Source organism: Trypanosoma cruzi, genomic scaffold, assembly GCF_000209065.1.
Source record: "Trypanosoma cruzi strain CL Brener 1047053517089 genomic scaffold, whole genome shotgun sequence".
In the NCBI taxonomy this organism is placed as follows: domain Eukaryota; phylum Euglenozoa; class Kinetoplastea; order Trypanosomatida; family Trypanosomatidae; genus Trypanosoma; species Trypanosoma cruzi.
The window spans coordinates 449,183-464,537 of NW_001849567.1; the positions used below are offsets into that span (position 1 = coordinate 449,183).

The 15,355-nt window shown below is 51.0% G+C and overlaps 6 protein-coding genes across 6 annotated transcripts, besides 18 other annotated features; all 6 read left to right on the forward strand.

The window, feature by feature from the left end:
• Tc00.1047053508917.4 (hypothetical protein, conserved) lies at positions 1-906 on the forward strand (the record flags this gene model as incomplete). Its single annotated transcript, XM_803154.1, has 1 exon — positions 1-906. A coding segment is annotated over one exon (906 nt), but the record flags the coding sequence as incomplete, so codon positions are not given.
• Positions 1-15,355: a sequence feature (heterozygous, non-Esmeraldo-like haplotype).
• Positions 1,397-1,426: a microsatellite.
• Positions 1,493-1,512: a microsatellite.
• On the forward strand, positions 2,177-4,327 carry Tc00.1047053508917.10 (protein kinase, putative; the record flags this gene model as incomplete). The annotated part of the gene is made up of 1 exon (XM_803149.1): positions 2,177-4,327. The coding sequence occupies one exon, from the start codon at positions 2,177-2,179 to the stop codon at positions 4,325-4,327; it is 2,151 nt and encodes a 716-aa protein (XP_808242.1).
• Positions 4,558-4,618: a microsatellite.
• Positions 4,829-4,852: a microsatellite.
• Positions 4,921-4,959: a microsatellite.
• Positions 5,267-5,383: a sequence feature (T-rich).
• Positions 5,526-5,558: a microsatellite.
• Positions 5,730-5,788: a microsatellite.
• On the forward strand, positions 5,897-7,489 carry Tc00.1047053508917.20 (hypothetical protein, conserved; the record flags this gene model as incomplete). The annotated part of the gene is made up of 1 exon (XM_803150.1): positions 5,897-7,489. The coding sequence occupies one exon, from the start codon at positions 5,897-5,899 to the stop codon at positions 7,487-7,489; it is 1,593 nt and encodes a 530-aa protein (XP_808243.1).
• Positions 7,850-7,877: a microsatellite.
• Positions 7,993-8,025: a microsatellite.
• Positions 8,498-8,540: a sequence feature (T-rich).
• Positions 8,748-8,781: a microsatellite.
• Positions 8,903-8,932: a sequence feature (AT_rich).
• Positions 8,937-8,962: a microsatellite.
• Tc00.1047053508917.30 (kinesin, putative) lies at positions 8,986-11,754 on the forward strand (the record flags this gene model as incomplete). The annotated part of the gene is made up of 1 exon (XM_803151.1): positions 8,986-11,754. The coding sequence occupies one exon, from the start codon at positions 8,986-8,988 to the stop codon at positions 11,752-11,754; it is 2,769 nt and encodes a 922-aa protein (XP_808244.1).
• Positions 11,655-11,676: a microsatellite.
• Positions 11,801-11,936: a sequence feature (GA-rich).
• Tc00.1047053508917.40 (hypothetical protein, conserved) lies at positions 12,510-14,417 on the forward strand (the record flags this gene model as incomplete). The annotated part of the gene is made up of 1 exon (XM_803152.1): positions 12,510-14,417. One exon carries the CDS (start codon positions 12,510-12,512, stop codon positions 14,415-14,417), a length of 1,908 nt encoding a protein of 635 aa, XP_808245.1.
• Positions 14,727-14,758: a microsatellite.
• On the forward strand, positions 14,826-15,355 carry Tc00.1047053508917.49 (peptidase T, putative; the record flags this gene model as incomplete). The annotated part of the gene is made up of 1 exon (XM_803153.1): positions 14,826-15,355. A coding segment is annotated over one exon (530 nt), but the record flags the coding sequence as incomplete, so codon positions are not given.

Sequence of the window (15,355 nt, forward strand, 5' to 3'; positions counted from 1 at the left end):
GCTATCGATGACCCCTTTATCATCACTGAGTCCCTCAGCACAGAGAAGCGAACTGTGGTGTTGGTTCCACAGGTTGTGCATGTGCCAACGGAACATAAACTTATACGCGTGCATGCGGGGCAATGGCACAGTGGGGTTATCAACACGGCGGGGGAACTTTTTACGTGGGGCGTTGGGTACCAGGGCCGTCTTGGGCATGGCGACAAGGAACCAGCGCTTGTGCCAACCAAGGTACGCGGTGCTCTCACCGGGCAGCATGTGATTGATGTGGCGTGTGGCTCCTTTCACACCGTGGCGTTGACAGAGCGTGGTGCTGTGTATTGCTGGGGCGACAATGCCAGTGGGCAATGCGGAGCAAAATCCACCATCGATGCGGTCACGTCACCGTATCGGGTTGTGAATCTCGAGTTTGTTGCGGGAGGTGTCGCCAAGGCAATCTCCTGCGGCCGTCAGCATACGGTGGTGGTGATGCAAGGGCCACAGTCGTGGTGCCAACGCTCGTGCTGCAAGTTGGACCACAATGGAAAGCCACGGGCCCCACATGGACAGGTCTTCACTTTTGGTGAGACAAGTCGCACAGGTGGCGGTGCTGCGATAAGCGGCGGTCCCGTCATCTGCGGTAAGATGCAAGATGGCAAAGTTTACCGCCAATTTCGTCTTGTACCATCACTGAAGGACCTAAACGTCATTAATGTCAAGAGTGGTTTGCACCACACGTTTGTGTTTGCTGAAGAGTTGTCGAATCCCATGACGGTAGCTGGAATGGGCACGACAGCCATGGCGGGCGGCGACTTCCCGGACTACTCGGGCACGCAGTCTTTGACATCGCCAAGAGACTGGGCGATTAGTGATGCATCCGCTGGAGTGTCAGTGAATTGGCGCAAAGTACGCAGGGGAAATGAATAGTGATGCGGAGTGAAGACCGGAGATGCATAAAAATGGATATCCAAGTTTTTTTAATGCGACTTTTTCGTTTCGTTTTTCGTTTGTTTAAGCGTGTGTATATGTGCATGTGCGTGTGCGTGTTTTTGGTTACCTCTCTCTTTCTTTTTTTTTTTTTTTACTGCTTTTGTGTGCATCGTGTTGACGTGGTACATTCTGTTCTTTTGACGGGGCGTGCTTTTTCTCTGTGGTGAGGGGCGGGGTGGGGACGTTGGTTTATGTTGTTGATTCACAGTGGTGTTGTGGCGGGGTCTCGTGCTTCTGTGCATTCTCGTCTGAATTAAAAAGGGGGAAAAACGTGACTTGGTGGGCGGGAGGGAGGCATACATGTGTGTGTATATGCGTAATGGATGTATATTGTGGTTGAGTCGGCGGTCATTTGTGGTTCCCATCCTCAAGTCTTCTGCGGGTTGTATCAGGGCGAAGGGACATGCATGCATCATTATTTTTTTGCCTCTCTTTCTCTTTCTCTCTCTCTCTCTCTGTGTGTGTGTCTGTTTGTTTGCGTGTGTTGGGGAGGGGTGGTGAATTTTTGATTGCCAATGTGGCCATATATATATATATATATATTGGTTCCCTCTTCATTCACTCACTCACGTGAAGTCTTTTTTTTTTTTTGACTTCCCACAATTTGCGTGTCTTTTCTCCCCCCCTTTTTTATTTTGATGTTTGTTTTTCGGTGCGCCCGCGGCTGCTGCGGTGGGGCGTTGAGGGGCATACGCTGCGGGTTTTGCTGCCGCCCAGCTGTTATGTGCACCACGAAATGCCTCTCTTCTTCTCTTTTACTTTTTTTCATTTTCTCTCCTTACATGTCCCTCCTTGTGTGTGGTGTGGCCGTTGCCCCTTGCCTGTGCACACCGCGGGGCAGACAGACGGAGGCTCACATCCATTAGATCGATAGAGGGAGAAGAAAGAGGGTGCGGGACTGCACGGCGATAACGCGACGGCATACACGGAAGGTTGTGTTCGCGAGGCCTGCTCGACTGTGCGGTGAGGGGGTTTTGTCCGCCGCGACATCCACACGAAGTTTGGGTTGAAAAGGGAGGGGAGGGGAGCGATAGACACTCGTCGTCACACGGAGGCAGTCACGCACCCCCCCACCGCGGTTTTTTTTTTTTTTGCGATTTTGAGATCCTTTTTTTTTATTGTGTGTTTTTTTGCATTTTAGATTTTTCGCCGCGCGTTTAATTTGTGTCTCCGCGCAAAATAAAAAGAATTTGTTGGGTTGCACGTCATGCACCAGCCACAGGCGCAGCAGCCAGTGATGCCGGCGCGGCGGTTTCCCTCGGCGCAGCAGCCACTCAGCGAAAAGCCAGAGTTCCGCGAGGGGTCCACGCTGAAGGAGTTTGACAAGCAGGGCCGTGTTGTTGGTCGCTTTCGCTGCGGGCGGCTGCTCGGCCGCGGTGGTTTCGCGAAGTGTTACGAGGTGGAGCGGGATGGCGAGTCGTATGCACTCAAGGTGATTGACCGCTCCATCCTGCAAAAGACCAAAACATTGCAGAAGCTGCACTCGGAGATCTCGATTCACCGCCGCATGAAGCACAAGAACATTGTCAATTTTATCCGCACCTTCCAGGACGACTGGAATGTGTACATGTTGTTAGAGAAGTGCAGCAATCAGACCCTCATGGAAATATCAAAGCGCCGGACGCGCTTCACTGTGCCTGAGACACAACACATCATGCTGCAGGCGCTTGCTGCTATTCATTACATGCACGATCAGTGTGTCATTCACCGCGACCTGAAACTGGGAAACATGATGATGGATGCCGAGATGAATGTGAAGATTGGGGACTTTGGCCTTGCTGCAGAGCTTCAGTACGACGGTGAGCGGAAGCGGACGATTTGTGGCACGCCAAACTACATTGCCCCTGAGATCATTGATAGTGCTCACGAGGGGCACAGCTACGAGGTGGACATTTGGTCACTGGGTGTCATTCTTTACACTCTCTTGGTGGGGGAACCACCTTTCCAGACGTCCGATGTGAAGGCTACTTACCGCCGTATCAAACAGTGCCGGTATGAGTTTCCCTCTCGACTGGATATACCAGAGAGCGGGAAGGAGCTGATCCACCGCATTCTGCAGAGCCGTCCTGATCATCGTCCGACACTTGTGGAGATACGCACTCATCCCTTTTTCCGCTTTCCGACTCCTCCGTCCAGCGCGCCACTCTCGCTATTTCCCTCGTCGCGTCGCCGCATGGAGGTGGAGGGGCAACAGCAGCCACAGAAAACGTGGAAAGGCTCTGAGACGGCTCCCGCCGCAAAAACTCAACGGGAAGTGCTTCGGCCACTCAACACGAACACTGTGGCTCCGGGGCGCCAGCCGGCCCAGCCAGGGGCCGGACCACAGGCTCTCCTCTACGGTGGCACGGTCCCTAATGCCTGTAACCAGGGGAAGGTGGAGGAATCAGGGGAGCCGCCTTGCGTCGATTCTGCTCGCCCCTTACCAGGAGGTGTGCCGAAGGGCGAGAGGCATGTCACGGCACCTCGTTCGACGTATTATGTGCTCGACGATGAGGAGAGGAATCACCTCACCGCCGTCCACGACCACCTCCAGAAGACACTTCTCGGCGAGGTTGACCATTACGGTAGCGAGAAGCCGCTCATGTCTCTGCCACCAAATAACACCGGAAAAGTATCGAAACCACTCACAATGACCACCACAACAAAAGCAGGTGGAGGAGGGATAGAAACGGCAGAGGAGGACAAGGGGGCAAAGAACGAATTTCCACTCCCATCCGTTTGGGTGACAGATTACGCCGATTTCTCTGCAAAGTATGGACTTTGCTACAGGTTGAGTACGAGCCACACAGGCGTGCACTTCAACGACTCCACGAAAATGGTGTGGGAGCCCATCACGGGTCGTGTGGAGTATTATGCGCGGGTCAAGGAGGTTGTGTCGCATAACAATGCCGGTGTTATGCACGCCAGAGACCAGCGTCAGGCATTTCACATGGAAACATTTCCCGAGAGCCTCAACAAGAAGGTAACACTTATTAAGTATTTCAAGTCCTACTTGTCGCGCGCCCGCAACGGACGCGAAGGAGTGGAGGTGGTGCGTTGTTCGCCGTACATGGATCCGACACCTGTGTTGCTTAGCGAGCCACATATGATTGAGGACATTGTTTACGTCAAGCGCTGGCTTCTCACACCGCATGCAATGATATTCCGTCTGTCTAATAAAACTATCCAGGTTTGCTTTCATGACAAGGCGGAGGTTATTCTCAGCTCTGAGTCGCGGGTCGTGACATATACCGATGCCTCGGGTCACCGCATCACCGTACCACTGTATTCAGCGACCTCCCACTCGAATGAAATTGCGTCGCGGCTGCGGTACACCAAGGACATCCTTTGCGAACTCATTCAAAATCGTGAATTGTAGCTGTGGCTACGGGATCAACGAACGCAGGAAGGAAGAGAGGGATGCGATTGGAAGGGTAGACAAAATATATTATGAGGTATTGCTACAGCAACATACGCAACACCACAGAAGAGCCAACTGTCTGCCGCACAACTCCACCTTTTTTCTGCAGTGTTGTGTATGTTGGAGGTGTTCTGCCGAGGACTCTACGCGGGTGCTGTTGTAGAAGTTTAGTTCTCTCCCCCTCTCTCTTCTTTTCGTTTTTTTTTTTTTTTTTTTTTTGAGATTTATGTGTTTTTTTTTTTTTCTTTTGCCTTCACATCACATGTACGTATACATAAATTTGTGCACATGTATTCTGTGTAGACGCACCTTCCTATTTTATGCATGCACGTACGTGTGGGTTCAACATGCATGCTTAATTCACCCATAAGTAGAAGAGGGTGGGGAGAAACGAATAGATAGACAAGACGGAGTGGCTGCGTGGGTGTGTGGGCAGGGCGAACAAAATGAGTGGTACTGACCGCCACCACCACCACCACCACCCCTTTTCTCCTCCTCCTCCGCCACGTCCCTTCACTCCTACGCGTTTCATGCGTGTCGCAGAACCATCCAAAAAAAAAAAAAAAGAAAAGAAAAAAAGAAAAAGAAAAGGCACAATTGAAAGGAAAGCGGGGAAAAAAAAGCCGATACGCACACACACACACACACCGCGGAACGAAAGGAGAAGAGAAGAAAGGAAAGTGGGGAAGGGAGAAGGAATGCAAAAAACACTCAGACCGACAGACGGACAGACAGTCGCACGTACAACAAGTAAGAGCGGAAGAAAAGAAAAAAGAGATGAAATGTGGGCTTAAAGAACAGAGAGAAACGGCTGAGGGCACGAGTAGACGGAAGAAAAGTGCCTCTGACGCCGCATAGTTCTTGACGAGAAGGGCGACAGTCGTGAAGTTTTTGGAGTGTTTTTGTTTCTTTTTTACTTTAATTTTATTTTGAGTGTGCCGTTTTTCTCCTTTTCTTTTTGGTTTTTGATTTGTTTTGCTTAACGTCTTGTTTGTGTGTGTGTGTGTGTGTTTGGCTGTGTCCGGCTATTTTGGGGTTTACTCAGACAACTTGACCTTTGCTGGTGCCGATGGTGTTTTGTGGCACCGAGTGCGAGAGGGAGTTGAAGGGCTGCTGATGTCTTTCTGCGCGTTGCTGTTTTTGAAAACTGTTTTCATTTCTTTTGTTTCTTTTTTTCTTTTTTTTTTTTAAATTTATTGGCTTCACTGCGGGATGCGTCCGTCCGTCTTTCCGTCTGTGAGTTTGTGCGCCACACCTACGGCGGCTGTTATTGAGGGAGGGAGGGAGAGAAGCGGGGGAGTAGTAAAGGCGATCAGGTGGCTCAGCTGTTCTTGTGAGGGGGGCACGCAATAAATACGCCACATATATAGATCTATCCTTTATATATATATATTATATGCACATATATAATATAATATACTTTTGTTTTAGTTCTGCTAGAAATTTATTTTTATTTTTTGACTGCGACGGCAGCGGTAGCGGCAACAGAGAGGAAGGCTGTCAGCAGTTTTAGGCGAAAGGGCTCGGATGGGCTGTGGGGCGAGTCGTAACGTTAAGGCTGACGCCGATGTCTCATTGCCCGTCTTTGATCCTTTGCACCACGGCGTGCGGGGACGCGGTTTGATGGACTCAACGCAGCGTTTGCTGGGGAATGGGGAGAGAGTGTCATTGCTGCATGGTGGCGGTGATGATGACGAAGAAAACGAGGTGCTCTCTGACATCACCATCGAATTATCCACGCGGAGCTGTAGGAGTGGCGTCACGTGTGGCTCCTTTCTGTTCAGGGAGAATGAATTGGTGCGGCAGTGCCAGGAGGTGCCACTCTCCATCGAGGAGGATCTTTTTGTCTACGATGATGTCGTCGTCTCTAAAAATGAGGCGCAGACAAAACACTGGCGAATTGAGGGACGTAGACCGCTGGCGTCAAGGCGGGTATCGACAAGGCTGAAGGGAGGCGGCCCCTCGGATAATTTGTTCCACTTCACGGACTTCAATATTTGTGTTGACGAGGTCGATTTGGCGGCGGATCAGCAGACGGGCGATGGTGTCTTGCGACAATTGTCTATTCAGGAAGGGGCTCAGCAGGCGATTTTGTTGGGGGCCACAGTCGTGCGGACATTCAGCGCGGCCCCAAACACGGTAGCCGCGATGCTGCGGACCAGTGAGCCAATGAGCCGAAAGGAGTTTTCTCGGCTTTTGCGGGAAATTCAGGTGGAGACGTTCATTGGACATGCGTCGCGTGTGAAGTGTATTTCTGTTTTTCCAACGGAGCGTAGTTTTGTGAGTTGCTCGAGCGAGGAAGCCTCAGTGACATTGCGCAGTCTTGTAACGGGGAAGGAGGAAGGCATATTCACCGGTCACCGTGACCTTGTTATATGTACTGCCGTCTCCCCGGATGGCAAGTATCTTGCCACCACAAGCAAAGACCAAACAATGTTGATTTGGGACGCCATTATAACGAAGGTGCTGCACATATTAAGGCACGGAATGGTGGTGATTTGCTGCTGCTTTAGCCCAGACAGTAATACTGTGGTTTCAGGATGTCAAGATCGTGTCTGTCGATTATGGGGCGTCCGGAAAGGAAAGGAACGAGTGGCTTATAGCAAACATGCTGGCATTATCGTCAGCGTGGCATTTAGTCCGGACGGAAACTATGTCTGCAGCACATCTGCAGACCGAACGCTTCATGTGTGGTCAGCAACTACAGGCAATACATACCTGAAGCTAAATGGCCATGTAGGTATTGTTTTGGCCTGTAGTTACACTTCCGATGGAAAATATATCATTAGTAATGATGAGACGCATCTTTGCGTCTGGTCAGCTGCTGATGGGTCATGCCAGCTCCGCCTAGCTGTCACGGAATTGGCCGGTAAACCACGTGGCACATCCCGCGCTGGGAAGTTGGCATGGACATCTTCATGTGCTGCACCCGGTGCCTTCACGCGGTACATGGCTGTGGCCTGCACTAATCGTTTTGTGTATATTCTTGACATTTGCAATGGCAGTGAGCAAAGCAGCGTGTTTTGCAAGGCCCCTGTGTACTGTTTGGCGGGTGGCTATAAAGAGAAGATTGCCTTTGGGGACAATTTTGGTAATTTGTACGTTAAGACACTTTTATAATTCCAAACTGATGCCAGCGGACGCAGAAGCCATCAAAAGGGGATGAAAGTTAACTCAAAGCGAGAGCCGAGTGGGCGAATAGAGAAAAAAGGGGGAGAGAGAAGGGAGGGAGAGGAAAAACCTTCTGCTGCGCCATTATTTCCATCATCACGGGCGGTTTCAATTGGTGTGGCGCAGTTTTTCAGCTTCGGCTTTTTTCTTTCTTTTAACGAAGGCATTATTATTATTATTATTGTCGTTGTCTTTTGTTTTGTTTTGAGCCAGCCGAGGAGAATTCTTCCTTTTCCTGTATTTTTCTTTCCACAAGACTTAAGGGCTTTTTTTTTCCCCATTGCAGTGTGAATGGAGTGTCGGTTTGCCTTTTTTTTCTCTCTTTTTTTTTTTTTTTGCTTCACCTGCGTTAAACCCTCGCGGTGGTGATTGGCGTCACCTGCCCCCTTTCAGCCTGCGCAGCAGTCGGTGTGTGTGCATGTCTGCTGCGGCCACAAGAACAACAGCAAGGCATTATTATTATTGTTATGGTTATTATTATTGTTTCAAACAACTATTTTTTTTTTTCTTTTAATTCCTTTCTTCATATATGCCATGACTGCATGCAAATTAAAATATGGCTGCGCATACACGTGGTATATATACCATATAATATATACCATATGTATGCGATGTATCTGTACGTACCATTTTTGTGTATATATTTGTGTTTGTACATATTCCTCCCCCCCCACCAACACTGCAGTTTTGCAGGAGTTCATGGAGGTGTTGGCACGCCTGCCTTTTTTTTGTTTGTTTGTTTTGCCTCTTTGCATATGTGTGGTTTCTGCCGATAAGTGTTCATGTGGTGTGAGTCTTTGCCAGTTGTGCGTATTTACCTGATAGTCTGTCTGTCTGTCTGTGTGTGTGTGTGTTGTGCGGTGCATTGCCGCCAGAGCACCGTGCGCATTTATATGGGTGTCCGCCGGTAAATCCCCGATACGTCCCACTACATGCCTCATGCACACTGCGAGACAATTCTTTTTTTTTTAACTTCACTCTTTCTTTTTTTTTTTTTTTTCCGCATATCTTCTCCGTGGCGATGGTTCACGTGGAGGGCGGGAGCCTGCGGCTGGGAAGACAGACAGGCCGGAGGAAAGGCGGTTGCAGAAGGGTGTGTGAGGGATAAAAAGAAGAGAGGAAGGGTTACCAAAAAGGAATTTCTTTCTTTTTCTCACTCAAACTCACACGTACCACACATACGTTATATATTTGTTAAGGTTGCTGCTAATAATAATAATAATAATAATAATAATAAAAATTAGTATTATTATTAGTTTTTCTTCCTGTTTGCCTGTGCGTGTGTGTGTGTGCGTAATATTTGCACGATTGCTGGGCGCATCGTGCTGGGTGTGTAGTGAAGTTATTACGCACATTGACTTCTTATATATATATATATTTATATATTTTTTTGGGCGTGTGTGTGTGTGTGTGTGTGTGTGTTTCTCTTTGTGCCGGCGGCAGATATGAGTTCTTTACCGTCGCATGTACGCATTTTTGTTCGCACGAGGCCTACGGACTTTATCGCGGACGACGTCAACATTCAGCCAAATGGGACGCTGTACATCACAAGACGAATGAAGGCAGGCATCACGGCAGCTCAGCACACACACAAAAAAAACGGAACATCGAGTAGCTCTGCCTTTGCCGGCGGCGATGGTGATGGTACCCTGTCGTCATTGACCTCTGAGGCGGCTGGGGCCTCTTCCCAGGAGAAACTGGCGTTCACATTTGATGCGGTGCTGCACAACGCCTCGCAGGAGGCGGTGTACGACGCGACCGCCTCCGAGTTGGTGGAGTCGCTGCTGCAGGGCTTGAACTGCACACTTCTTTGCTATGGCCAGAGCGGATCAGGGAAGACGTACACGCTGTTTGGCGGCAACACGTACACCACACGTGGGTGCGTTCCGCGTGCCGTGCACTCCATGTTTGAATCCATGGCGGAGTCAACGGACCACGAGTTCAAGGTGCACCTCACGTTTGTTGAGGTCCACGGGGATCAATTGTTTGATCTGCTCGGAAAGGGGCCCGCCGCTTCCGTGAGGCCAGGCGGTAAAAACAATGCGGCTGAAAAAGTTGTTGTGACGCTTGACAGCAACGGCGATGTTGTGCTGCGCGGGGTGGAGGAGCGGCAATGTGCCAATGAAGGCGAGGCCCTGGCGGCTATGTTTGAGGGCCTGCAGCGACGCATGAGTAGGCCGAACTCATTCAGCCCGCAGAGCTCATACTCGCATGCCGTACTGACGTTTCATGTATTGAGCAAGAGTCTGGTAGACAGTGACGCTCTCGTCCATCATTCTCGATTTAATTTTGTGGATTTGGCCGGGATTCAGCGACCCGCCCCGCTGGCAGACGAGGCTGCGAGGCAAGAGGCAAAGATCATCAATCGCTCCATTATGATGTTTGAACAGGTCGTCCTGGCACTCTCTGGCCCTCAGCCTCGCCACGTGCCGTACCGCCAAAGCAAACTTACCATGTTACTGAAGGACTCTATTGGTGGCACCAGCAGAACGACCCTCATTGCAAACATATGGCCCGAGGATCGTCATAAAGAGTTGACCTTAGCAACGTTAAACTTCGCCAAGCGTCTGGTGAGGATTGAGTCACATCCCGCTGTGAACACCTCCACGGACCCAGAGGCACAAATCAGGATGCTCCGGAGGCAGGTGACCAGCCTAAAGTCCGAGTTACGTATGCAGGATCAACTGGCTGGTCGTGGGGCGGTCCCTACCGCGCCCCTGGAAGCCGATGAAATCCAAAATGCGCGGGAGCTGGTCATGGCTTTTGTTTCTGGCTCAACACCACAGGTGCGTGTGGGTTCTGTGCGGGAGATGCATGCCTGTTTTCTGGTCTTCAAGAACCTTTTGGGCGAGTGTGAGGCACAGCTGAGAGAGTCGCAGGTGCAGCGGGAATTATCGCCTCGCCAGGGTAGTGCCACCAGTATGAAGAGCGTGAAGCGAAAAGGGGGTTTGAGGCAGCACGGCTCCTCCGAGTACAAGGAAAATACCAGGTACGTGAGCAGTGTCGAGGATGCTGCGGCGGGTGTGGGCATGGGCACGATAGAACGACTAAGCCCTGTCATTCGGGAAGTGTTTTTTCAGCGTCAGCGCAGCTGCTCGAACGCCGGTCCGACGGGGCTGTTGGGGGCGAGGGATATGGGCGGCGATGGGCAAACCCCGGGCCACACACCCACACCTCCAGTCGCCACAAACACCACGGCCCCCAACAACATTACGGCGGCTGGAGTCGCTGCTTCTACATTCCCTACTGCCGGGGCCACCACCCGTGCTAAGGCGGCTGCATTGCCGCTCCCAGATGGCGAGAAGATGAAAATACAGGCCCATTCAAAACGTCAATCCTCCTCTCCCCCGACTGAAAAACTAAAAACCAGCCTTCCACCTCTTGAGTGCGAAAAAGCCACAACGACTGTGTCCTCTTCCAGGTTTTTGGGAATGCAGGATAACGCGATTCGTGACAGACGAACGGCATTTGAGGCATATAAGCGCACAAGCGGGGGAGCTTGCCAGTTGGAGGCCATAGAGAATGCTCGAAAACTTGTAGCAGAGAAGAAAGAAAACATATTGCAGCTCCAAAAACGAGTGAAAGAGATTAGGTTAAGCATGGAGGAAAGTAAGAAGTCTGAAGGGTCTCAAACCCCCGTCATGGAAGAAAATGCGATTGCAAGGCATGCGTCCGTAGATGCGACACACTCATCCTACGCGTTATTTGAAGGAAGTCACAGCGCGACTGAGAATAATGTGAATTTTTCCGAGTATTTTTCTACGTCACCCGTGGAAAACCTCCCTCACATGACGTTAGCAGAGCGGAAGGCTTTTTTGAACCTTTCAAAAAATGCTCTGACGAGGGCCGTGATGGAAAGTGGAGTTCTTGAGAGGCGGTTCAACCGGCTATGTGATGCATTTATGAGCAACTTTCAGTTCTGGCACCAATCCCAACTCCAGCCGCAGTTTCTGACGCCAGAAGAGGGGGCGGCGGCAGAAACAACTAATTTGAACGCCAATTATTCCTCGAGGGAAAATAACTCTTTTCAGATCAGCGTTCCACGCGTCATGGCAAAGGGGGAGGGTGAGACGCGGTTTGTTGACGCTGCGGAGCGCCTGGAGACTCAGAACATGCAGCAGCAGCAGCAGCAGCAGGAGGAGGAGGCTCTAGAAAGCGCGGTATTCTACGCCGCAAAGAGACTTGCGAGAAGGGGGTTTCAGTTGCGTGAGTAAAAACGTGAATATACTCGCATGCGGCCGGAAGAGCAAAAGCGAGTTAGAGAGGAAAAAAAAAAAAAAAAGAGAGAGATGGGATGAAAAACAAAGACAAAAGAGGGTTGAGGGAAAAAGAAGAAAAATATATGGAGGGAAACAGGAGGAATGTAAATGGGGAAAAAAAAGGGGGGGAAAGGAAATGTAAAGCAGTAAGACCAAACACTGAAGGAATCGAACAGTGTAAAAGCAGGTGCCTATGGAGGGGAGGGGGCAATGAAGCTTCGTCTCGAGACGGTTATGTACAGTTGTATGTTTATCCACCCACCCACTGACTCCCCACCAGTAAAAAGTATGACAAAAGAGGGACGAGGGAGGCAAGGAGCGTGTGTGGCATAGTGAAGAATTGGGCTTCAATCATCACCCGCTCAGGATTTTTCAAAAATAAAACAAAATGGCGGTATATGGCTAACTAACCACGTACCTTTGTGTCAAGTTCCCTGTGTCTATGCGTGCATGTTGGTGTTGCACCGGATGCCCTTCAAGGGGGAAAAGGACGTTGAAACCCCACTCTACCTTCCTTTTTTTTTTACTTGTTTTGCGCCCCTGGGGGTGGATGCGAAAGAAGAATAGGGAAGGGGGGGCTGCGACGGCCTAGACAGCAAGGCAGGCATACGTGTTAGCACAGGGGGTGAAGCGAGGGAGGAGGTCCCACTCTATTTTTTTTTTTTGTGCTTGTACTTTTGCCAAAGGGAACCACACGGAGGGAGCGAGTGATGAACGTTATCCCGGCACTAGCGAAGGAGGTTGTCAGACGGCTAATGAAGCGCACCGATGAGGCCGCTGCGCTGAGGGTCACGGAGGATCTTGCAGCCTTTGTGGTGCGGCTCTCACTCTTTGATTCGCCACACATTGATGAGAAGGGCAACGTTGCAGAGACACCGGAAGGGATTGAGGCGATGGCAGAAGAAATTTCAAAGTATTTTGTCAAGTGCTCGCCGCATGTGTTGGCGACGCTGTCTCTGCAGTGCCAAACGGCCGGGCTACGCGGTAGCTTCACGAATAAACGCCGCAATGAACAAGTGAAGCAGGAGGCAATCACATTACGTCTGCTGGGCTCACTCTGTGAGAACTCAACAAGTCAGCCGGAGGAAATGCTTAGCGAGATTGCCTTTTTTATCCTTCATCGCTACCGCCAGCTGAATGCTGCCCAAGGGAACGTGGAGTCGCGGAAGGAAACTGTGGCAGTTCTGAACGCGGTCCTGCCGCGGTCACAAGTGCGTTCTTTTGCAAACCAGCCGGCGGAGGAAAAGAGGCGGCAGTTGGAGGAACTGCACCGCATCGTATGGGGGATTCGTCTGTACAACAAGGCGGAGGGACGAACCGCGGGTGCCGGCCTCCTGTCGCTTCATGAAACCGCGGAACATCTAATGACTCAGTTGGATAGCTGCATTTCGCAAGAAATCCATGCCGCCACAGCCGTTTGCTCGGATTATGTGAAGTTTTTCCACTCCCCATCGTCACCTCTTGGCAGCCCGGAGAAACAGGCGTTTCGTGAGGAGTACCATCGTCAACTGCAGTTTCTTCTGAACCTGCGCGCAGCGAAAGAGCGGCTGGATCTGCTCTCGGCTCGCATCCGCACGAACTTACTCCCCGCGTATGAAAAAACTCTCGTGGAAGTGAAGGCGGCGCTTGGGGTGGGGGCGATGCGTTCCGACGGCGTCACACTGCGAAGTAGTGTGCCGAAGCGCGTAGCCTATCCAAAATTTATTGCCCTTGCAGAGGCATACGAGGATGTGGAGCAGAGTTTTGAGGGATTTGAGGAAATCGAGGCCCTCGTGGATATTTCCATTTCTCTTGGAAAAATATCAAAGATGTCGTTGCCGCCAACGCTCCTGGAAGAAGCCCTGGCGACATCGAAGAGTGAAAAGGCTGCCGATTGTGCTGCCATTGCAGCCTACGTTGCCACACGTACCGAATCATGCCCTTTATTTTATGCAAAGAATGCTACCGAGCTGAAGCAACACGCGTCTTTGCGTGCGATGAACGGATTATGTCCTGTGAGTTTCGTTGAAGACGGCATTTGCGTGGAGGGGAGAACGAGCGAGGAGGACAGTGCGTGCGCTGGCTTTGTCGTTCGTCCGGCACCGGCGGGCAGCCTGGGCGAATGGTACGCCTTTTGCTCCGAATACGCATTGCGGCGTTTTGTAGCGTCACCGTTTTGGTTCATTGAGGCTGTGAAACGGATGGTACGGGAGGATTTTGTGCTTATCAGCCTGCTCGGCTTTCTTGATCGTCTTCCGCACGAGTTGTATATCAAAGGTACGCGCAAGTACGAAGCACGCGAGGGTCTTGTCGCAGCGGAGGCGCGCCAAGACGTCTGCACACAAACAGGGCAGATTGACCCTTACATGGACCACAATTACCGCTGGAACGAGTGGGACTTGCGGCGCCAGGCACTGAAGCTTGTGAATCTCTTTGACATGCGTACACACTCGACCCAAACGATTGCGTCTCATTTTCGCCGTGATGACACGACGCAAATCCGGCCTCCTCGGGATGACGAGACGCAGACCATGCAGGACGCTGCAGTGCAGCCACCACGTACGGTGCAGTACCTTAAAGGGCTGCGGGGTACCAAAACTTCCGCGATAGAAACCGTCCAGCGAACCTTTCTGTACTAACGGGCGGAAGGATGCGCGTCACTCTCGTTCTCTCTCTTTCTCTCTTGTTCCGTGTTTCTCTGTGTGAGCATGCGAGAGTAACTGAGCATTAAAAAGACAAAACACAAAACAAAACAAAAGGAGAAAGGAGGAGGGGGAGTCGGCGGTGGGGTGGCATTGGACTCACATGTGAATTGAAACAATCATGTACGGTAGACTCCAGAGTGGGACGGAAGAAAAAAAACAGGGGAAGAAAAAAAGAGGAAAACGCAGGAGGGGTTAGAAATGGGAAGGACAGCTGTTGTTCTTGTCGTTGCACTTTTATTGGCATTTCTTTTTTTTTTTTCCTTTTTTTTATTTTTAACGCAAACTAGAGGAAAATAAAGAACGAAAAAAAAGAACATTAATAATATCGTACCACCGCAAATCATGGCAGTTAAAAGCTTGGAGGATCGGCTTGTGGAGCGCTTCATGCGTTACTCCGCCATCTCCAGTCAGAGCAACCCGGCGAATGTCGGAAAGTGCCTGCCGACGTCTCCTGGGCAGCAGGAACTCGCTGAGCTTCTTGCCGCGGAGCTGCGTGCCAGCGGTCTGGAGGACGTTGTGTGCGACGACCACGCGACGGTGACGGCAGTCAAACGGGGGCGCAGGAAGGATTGCCCGACCATCGGCTTTATTGTTCACCTTGACACGGTTGACGTTGGCCTCAGTCCTGTTGTGAAGGCTCAGAAGCTGCGCTACGAGGGCGGAGATATTTGTCTCAACAAGGAGCAGGACATTTGGCTGCGTGTGGCGGAACACCCCGAGATTGAACGGTACGTGGGCGAAAACATATTGTTCAGCGATGGCACGAGTGTTCTTGGCGCGGATGACAAGGCGGCCGTGACGACCGTGATGGAGATGATCACGAGCCTGCGGCCAAATGAAAAGCATGGAGACATCATTGTCTGTTGCGTCCC